This window comes from Chelonia mydas, chromosome 13 (genome assembly GCF_015237465.2).
Source record: "Chelonia mydas isolate rCheMyd1 chromosome 13, rCheMyd1.pri.v2, whole genome shotgun sequence".
Classification (NCBI taxonomy): Eukaryota; Metazoa; Chordata; order Testudines; family Cheloniidae; genus Chelonia; species Chelonia mydas.
This window is the reverse complement of record NC_051253.2, coordinates 3,022,765-3,030,883: the sequence shown is the minus strand read 5'-3', so window position 1 is coordinate 3,030,883 and position 8,119 is coordinate 3,022,765. Positions and strand designations below refer to the sequence as shown.

Here is an 8,119-nt window from a genome sequence, read left to right as displayed (position 1 = left end):
AGATAATGATTTGGTTAAAGACACCGGGCTCCTGGGTCTTGCAGCCTAGGATCTTTAAGGTCCATTCTGAGCAGACAGGCCCTCGGCCAGCCCCCATCCCCCGGACTCCTCGTGGGATACCCGGACTCCGTTCTACCGGTTCATTCTGAGTCGGCGGAGGAAGGCAGGCCCCGCCTCCAGGGGTGCGATGATTGAACTGGCTTCCCGGCTGCCCCGTGGGTGAGGGTGAAGCGCATTGCACACTGCACACTCACTGTGACTCAGCCGCGCTCGCCCTGCCGGAAACAGCCTCTCCACCTCACACACAGCGGTGGGGGGAGGTGACCCAAAACCCAGCCCCAGGCTGAAAGCACAGAGTGAAAGCTTTGTGCAATTGAGAAATCCACCCGGGGTGGTGACCCAGACGAGGTGGAGCTGGGCTGGGGGAACAGATTCCTCTGCACTGCCCTGCGATTCCAAACGGTGCAATCCAAGCCTGAGTGTAAGGCCTCCCCGGCAGCGCTCCGTGGGGCTCTGGGGCAGCCGTGGATGCTGCGGGTGAGGGCAGGTGGGCAGTGGCGTGTGGTCCAAGGGGCTCTTGGCAGGGGCCGGGCCACAGCGATGGCTAGCACGGGCCCAGCGGAAGAAGACCAGGGGAACAGAAGCATCCACTCCGACAACATCCCCACCATACACAATGTCCCCATGAGGGTGCTCATCAGACCCATCCCCTCGGTCCTGGAGGAGAGCAAGGTGACAAGCCTCATGAAAACCATCCAGGTAACGCCAGGGTTATACATCCTGGGGGTGGCAGCGCTTTGCTGGCGATGCTGAGAACGGGGCCACCTGCTAAACCCAGGTTATGCCGGGGTGGCCATGCCAGGGGTGCCAGAGTTGGGCCGAGTGGCCGCGCTGCAGTGGGCACAGTGACTTGTGACTGCTCTTCCTGCGTTCACGCCGAGAGTGTGCTGGTGACACGGGGTTACACCAACACTGCCAGGAGTGTAACATCAGCACGTACCTTGAGCAGGCACTGCTGCGGGGGAGCTCTCAGCTGGGGTGACTAGGTGTTGGGGGGGTGAGTGTTTAGACCCTGGGCGATGGGTTGGATGGGGCTAATTCCCTGCTGCTGTTTGACATGAGTCAACAGTGTGCCCTTGTTGCCAAGAAGGCCAATGGCATTTTGGGATGTATAAGTAGGGGCATTGCCAGCAGATCGAGGGACGTGATCGTTCCCCTCTATTCGACATTGGTGAGGCCTCATCTAGAGTACTGTGTCCACTTTTGGGCCCCACACTACAAGAAGGATGTGGATAAATTGGAGAGAGTCCAGAGAAGGGCAACAAAAATGATTAGGGGTCTGGAACACATGACTTATGAGGAGAGGCTGAGGGAACTGGGATTGTTTAGTCTGCGGAAGAGAAGAATGAGGGGGGATTTGATAGCTGCTTTCAACTACCTGAAAGAGGGTTCCAAAGAGGATGGATCTAGACTATTCTCAGTGGTAGAAGATGACAGGACAAGGAGTAATGGTCTCAAGTTGCAGTGGGGGAGATTTAGGTTGGATATTAGGAAAAACTTTTTCACTAGGAGGGTGGTGAAACACTGGAATGCGTTACCTAGGGAGGTGGTAGAATCTCCTTCCTTAGAAGTTTTTAAGGTCAGGCTTGACAAAGCCCTGGCTGGGATGATTTGATTGGGGATTGGTCCTGCTTTGAGCAGGGGGTTGGACTAGATGACCTACTGAGGTCCCTTCCAACCCTGATACTCTATGATTCTATGATTCTATGACCCCATTTCTCGAGCTCTCTCTCTGCTCCCCAGGAGGAAGAAGACAGGGTGCCTCCCATAGACATCCTCTGGATCAAAGGCAGCCAAGGGGGGGATTATTTCTATTCCTTCGGGGGGTGTCATCGCTATGCAGCATACAAGCGGCTGAACAGGGAGACCATTCCTTCCAAAATCATCCCGTCGAACATCAGCGACCTTCGCACCTACCTGGGCGCCTCCACCCCTGACCTGCACTAGGAGCCGCTCACTGGTCAGAACAGACCTTCTGCAACAGACCAGCGGCGGGAGCTGTTCGCTAGGCAGCCTGACTCCTGGAGCCCAGAGCCGCCTACCTTATATCAGAGACCCGCTATCAACCCCAGGAATGGGAGCTGCCCGCTTGACCCCTCCACACCCAACCTCACCTGCAGGGGGAGCCCTTTGCCGGGCTCCAGGGACTCTGCGCCTGCCACCTGGGATGTCCCAGGCTGAAGCAGCCAGGGGCACCTGTCTTGCAACGGGAGCTAAGCCCTGGATGGTTTTCTGCATGTCTTTGCTGCTGGTCGCCCCAGGGGCTGAGATCTGACAGGGACCATGAAGCAGGCTGGGCAGAAATGCCTCTATGCAGAGGCCATGCTCCCGGCTGCAGGTGAGATGGGGCGGGGTTGCAGCTGCAGGAGTGTCTATCGATCATAAGCGTGAGGGAGCCTCGCTTCCCACTCTCAATGGGTCGGCAAGGAGCAAGGCCACACAGGGCTTGGGCTCTGACCCCAGAGCCCAGATATTATGGGAAAGGAGGGGAGGTCAGGAATGTCCCAGCACTCAGCTGGGAAAGGAGGGGCTGTGGGGGAGGGGGAGACTTGGGATTTATTTTATTGCAGGGGGAAACTCTTTTAACCTATTTATGTAATAAAACTGAATGGGATCCAGTGTGTCACCCATGTGGCGATGTGTCCAGGAGCCGGCAGAGAACGCTGCCCGTTGTGCAAGAATCACACAGCACAGGTGCGGCATATGCCCGAGGCTTGAACCTGTGCAGGTGTGCGGACTTTCAGGTGTCAGCAGTAGTTATGAGCCAAGCCAGGCGCGTACAGGGGTGTCTCTATGCAGTAGGTGTGAGCCGAGCCAGGTGCGTACAGGGGTGTCTCTGTGCAGTAGGTGTGAACCGAGCCAGGCGCGTACAGGGGTGTCTCCGTGCAGTAGGTGTGAGCCGAGGCAGGCGCGTACAGGGGTGTCTCTGTGCAGTAGGTGTGAGCCGAGGCGGGCGCGTACAGGGGTGTCTCCGTGCAGTAGGTGTGAGCCGAGCCAGGCGCGTACAGGGGTGTCTCTGTGCAGTAGGTGTGAGCCGAGGCAGGCGCGTACAGGGGTGTCTCTGTGCAGTAGGTGTGAACCGAGCCAGGCGCGTACAGGGGTGTCTCCGTGCAGTAGGTGTGAGCCGAGGCGGGCGCGTACAGGGGTGTCTCCGTGCAGTAGGTGTGAACCGAGCCAGGCGCGTACAGGGGTGTCTCCATGCAGTAGGTGTGAACCGAGCCAGGAGCGTACAGGGGTGTCTCCGTGCAGTAGGCGTGAGCCGAGGCAGGCGCGTACGGGGTGTCTCTGTGCAGTAGGTGTGAGCCGAGCCGGGCGCGTACAGGGGTGTCTCCGTGCAGTAGGTGTGAACCGAGCCAGGCGCGTACAGGGGTGTCTCTGTGCAGTAGGTGTGAACCGAGCCAGGCGCGTACAGGGGTGTCTCTGTGCAGTAGGTGTGAACCGAGCCAGGTGCGTACAGGGGTGTCTCCGTGCAGTAGGTGTGAGCCGAGCCGGGCGCGTACAGGGGTGTCTCTATGCAGTAGGTGTGAGCCGAGGCAGGCGCGTACAGGGTGTCTCCGTGCAGTAGGTGTGAGCCGAGCCGGGCGCGTACAGGGGTGTCTCCGTGCAGTAGGTGTGAGCCGAGGCAGGCGCGTACAGGGGTGTCTCCGTGCAGTAGGTGTGAGCCGAGCCAGGCGCGTACAGGGGTGTCTCCGTGCAGTAGGTGTGAGCCGAGCCAGGCGCGTACAGGGGTGTCTCCGTGCAGTAGGTGTGAGCCGAGGCGGGCGCGTACAGGGGTGTCTCCGTGCAGTAGGTGTGAACCGAGCCGGGCGCGTACAGGGGTGTCTCTGTGCAGTAGGTGTGAGCCGAGCCAGGAGCGTACAGGGGTGTCTCCGTGCAGTAGGTGTGAGCCGAGGCAGGCGCGTACAGGGGTGTCTCCGTGCAGTAGGTGTGAGCCGAGCCAGGCGCGTACAGGGGTGTCTCCGTGCAGTAGGTGTGAACCGAGCCAGGCGCGTACAGGGGTGTCTCCGTGCAGTAGGTGTGAGCCGAGCCAGGCGCGTACAGGGGTGTCTCCGTGCAGTAGGTGTGAACCGAGCCAGGCGCGTACAGGGGTATCTCCGTGCAGTAGGTGTGAGCCGAGCCGAGCGCGTACAGGGGTGTCTCCGTGCAGTAGGTGTGAACCGAGCCAGGCGCGTACAGGGGTGTCTCCGTGCAGTAGGTGTGAGCCGAGCCGGGCGCGTACAGGGGTGTCTCTGTGCAGTAGGTGTGAGCCAAGGCAGGCGCGTACAGGGGTGTCTCTGTGCAGTAGGTGTGAGCCGAGCCAGGCGCGTACAGGGGTGTCTCCGTGCAGTAGGTGTGAGCCGAGCCAGGCGTGTACAGGGGTGTCTCCGTGCAGTAGGTGTGAGCCAAGGCGGGCGCGTACAGGGGTGTCTCCGTGCAGTAGGTGTGAACCGAGCCAGGCGTGTACAGGGGTGTCTCTGTGCAGTAGGTGTGAGCCGAGCCAGGCGTGTACAGGGGTGTCTCCGTGCAGTAGGTGTGAGCCAAGGCGGGCGCGTACAGGGGTGTCTCCGTGCAGTAGGTGTGAGCCGAGCCAGGCGCGTACAGGGGTGTCTCCGTGCAGTAGGTGGGAGCCAAGGCGGGCGCGTACAGGGGGTCTCCGTGCAGTAGGTGTGAGCCGAGCCAGGCACGTACAGGGGTGTCTCCGTGCAGTAGGTGTGAACCGAGCCAGGAGCGTACAGGGGTGTCTCCGTGCAGTAGGCGTGAGCCGAGGCAGGCGCGTACAGGGGTGTCTCTGTGCAGTAGGTGTGAGCCGAGCCAGGCGTGTACAGGGGTGTCTCCGTGCAGTAGGTGTGAACCGAGCCAGGCGCGTACAGGGGTGTCTCTGTGCAGTAGGTGTGAACCGAGCCAGGCGCGTACAGGGGTGTCTCTGTGCAGTAGGTGTGAGCCGAGGCAGGCGCGTACAGGGGTGTCTCCGTGCAGTAGGTGTGAACCGAGCCAGGCGCGTACAGGGGTGTCTCCGTGCAGTAGGTGTGAACCGAGCCAGGCGTGTACAGGGGTGTCTCTGTGCAGTAGGTGTGAGCCAAGGCAGGCGTGTACAGGGGTGTCTCCGTGCAGTAGGTGTGAGCCGAGGCAGGCGCGTACAGGGGTGTCTCCGTGCAGTAGGTGTGAACCGAGCCAGGCGCGTACAGGGGTGTCTCCGTGCAGTAGGTGTGAGCCCAGGCAGGCGCGTACAGGGGTGTCTCCGTGCAGTAGGTGTGAGCCGAGGCAGGCGTGTACAGGGGTGTCTCTGTGCAGTAGGTGTACACAGGTCCATGTATAGATGGGGTATGAGATTCTGCTGCCGTCCAGAGCAGACAGCAGATGGCAGCCTTACCCCGTTGTCAGCCCACTGATGGCAGGAGCAGCAGGGCCTTGGGTTGCTTGTATTTATCTTCCCGCGCGGGGCCAGATCTTTGCTCAGTGGGCACAAATGACCCCATTTCCTCATGTCTCCTGGGGAGTGAGCAATCACCTCCTGCCCTGTCCCACTTCGGGCTTTCCCAGGCTGCGCTGCCCCCACCCCTAGAACAAGCTGTGCCCCGGGACCCAGCTCCGACCTGCTGCCCCCGGCACCCGAAGGAACTGATCGGATGCCTGGCTGGCAGCACTCGTCTCCTCTGGGGAGGGAGGGTAGCCCAGTGGTTAGGGCACAAGCCTGGGCATTGGGAAATCCAGCTTCACTGTCCTACTCCACCCCAGATTGCCTGCGTAACCTTGGGCATGCCACAGAGCCTCTCGGGGCCTCAGCTCCCATCTGTACAGTGGGGATAAAGCCCTGCCCTGCCCGGCTGGGGTGATGGGAGGAGAAATACCTGGATGCTTGTGGAGTGCGTGGAGACCATGGTAACAGGGGCTACAGAAGTACCTTAGATAGACTGACCCCAGGACTCCTGGGTTCTGGCCACTGACACTGCGTGTGTGACCTGGGGGGCACGTCCCAGCTGCGCTGGGGGACTCCCTTCGTTAAGGGCCGGATGGCACTCCGCTGCCGTGGGGTGCACTCAGTGCGGCGTGTTCTGCCCTCCCCCAGCACAGAGCCGGCCCTGGAACGCCCCTAGCTGCGCTCAGTTCTCCGCTGGGCCCCATCGCTCCCATACGGGTGTCCTCAGCCAGCCCTAAAGACGCTGCTAATGTGCTATGTCGATAAACTCTGTTCCCTGAGGATCTGAAACCCCTTGGTGCCCATCCCCCCAGGGGCCTGGCGAGTCTCCCCTCCACCACCCAGAGCTGGGAGCTCAGCGACTCTCTCAACATTGCAGGCAGAGTGGGGTTAAACGGAGCCCAGCCTGGATGCACTAACCTCTGTGCCCCCCACACTCCCTCTAAAGAGCTTTGGGGTGAGCGTTCCAAACATCACCTCCACAGGCTACTCTGCTCTCCCGCTCAGTATCTGCTCGGCCTCCCTCAGCCTGCCCCCCCTTCCCCTTGCCTGGCAAATTTTCCTTCTCAGCCAAGCACAGTGAGCCTGGTAAAAGTTGGAGGAGCCGTGACCCTGCAGAGGTCTAGGGACAGCTGGAGGCCAGGAGAGGGCGATGCTGCTTCTCCCTTTGGCCACAGAGCCTGCCAAGTCCTAGGAATCCCCGGCAGAGAAACCGGGGACCCCTGTGGAAGCACAAGGGCTAGGAGCACAGGGACCGCTAGAGCGGAACAGAGAAATGGCCCATCTCATCCGGTAGCCTGGCTTGAGAGTGGTCCCTGCGGGGGGCTTCCAAGGAAGGCATGAGCCGCCCACGATGCACCTAATTGAGCAGTCATGGGTGGAAACTTCTTCCTGAACACAGCTGGGGACCATTCACACGGCAGGACAAGCTGATGGTTTTTATTCCACTCAGTGTAACTGCAGGCACAGCTCTTATTCCGCACCTGCTTTGAGCCCTAGGTAAGGGATTGAATTTGGCCTTACGCGTCTCTCCATTTCTGGAAGCTTACACACCTCTTTGCCCCAAGAATATCCAGTCGCGGGAAGCTCCGCTCATTAGTGGCACAATTGCACCTGCAAAAGGGACCCTAAAAGACACATTTCAAACACTAAATGGAAATACATTAAAACTAACTGTCCTGGAAACGGGCAGCCGAACTCATCCTGCTCTTGTATGTGGAGCTGGTGGACGGAGGGGAGGACAAAGAAATGACAATAGAGAATTCACAGGTCTAACTAAGGGTTATGAGGCTAACCCCAGCTCTGGCAGCAATGCTGATGGCAGAGCAGGCAGGCCCGAGAACAGAGTGTCTTAACCTCTATGGGCTCAGGACCCCTTTGTAAACCTTGATGGCCTGTCACGATCCCCCTCAGATGCCACCAGACCCAGTGCTCCCACCCAGCAGGGGTCCACTGAAGGGGGAGCTTAGAGCTAAGATTCCAGATGCTCCAGATCAGATGTGTAACCCCCAATGTCAACTGGGGGAGGGGTGGTGAGCCAAGACACCCCCCAAAACACAAACCCCACTCACTGCCAAGGAAGGACAGAGGATAAGGGGGGATTTGAAGGCCTGGAGATGAAGTGGGGAGATCAGGGGGTCTGGAGGTATAGTGAGAATGGAGCTGGGAGTCTGGGAGCTGAGGAAGGAATGGGGGGCAGAGGGCATGGGGGTGCAATGGAGGGCTGGGGAAGGAATGGGGGCAGGAGGCATGGGGGTGCAATGGGAGGGCTGGGGAAGGAATGGGGGCAGGAGGCATGGGGGTGCAATGGGAGGGCTGGGGAAGGAATGGGGGGCAGAGAAGTCTGCAGGCAGTGCAGCCAGCCAATAGCTCCCCAAAAAACATACAACCCCACCCACAGCCCATGAGGAGCAGACGGTAAAGGGGTGGAGGGGATTTGGGTTCCTGGCGGGAAAACAGGGAAGCTGGGGAAAGGAGATCGGGGCAGAAGGGGCTAGGGGCACAGTGGGAGAAGACCTGGGGGGCTGGGGCCAGGATGGGTTCTCTGATGTAGGGGGAGTCGCCTGGCTGTGGGCAAGGGGTACATCGGTGGGAGCTGGCAGGGGGCAGGACAGGGAATATGGAAGACAGAGTGTCGTCTGGCTGCAGGGTGAAGGGTACATT

The 8,119-nt window shown here is 60.1% G+C and overlaps 2 protein-coding genes across 2 annotated transcripts; both read left to right on the top strand.

Annotated features, from left to right (window-relative positions):
* The first annotated feature begins 239 nt into the window (after positions 1 to 239).
* Positions 240 to 2,674, top strand: SRXN1 (sulfiredoxin 1). Its single transcript, XM_007062540.4, has 2 exons — positions 240 to 759; positions 1,804 to 2,674. Exons 1-2 carry the CDS (start codon positions 529 to 531, stop codon positions 2,005 to 2,007), a joined length of 435 nt encoding a protein of 144 aa, XP_007062602.2. The 5' UTR covers positions 240 to 528; the 3' UTR covers positions 2,008 to 2,674.
* A 584-nt stretch (positions 2,675 to 3,258) lies between these two features.
* On the top strand, positions 3,259 to 7,636 carry LOC122462743 (keratin-associated protein 10-8-like). Its single transcript, XM_043527315.1, has 3 exons — positions 3,259 to 3,263; positions 4,166 to 4,660; positions 4,705 to 7,636. The coding sequence occupies exons 1-3, from the start codon at positions 3,259 to 3,261 to the stop codon at positions 5,354 to 5,356; spliced, it is 1,152 nt and encodes a 383-aa protein (XP_043383250.1). The 3' UTR covers positions 5,357 to 7,636.
* The last annotated feature ends 483 nt before the right edge of the window (positions 7,637 to 8,119 follow it).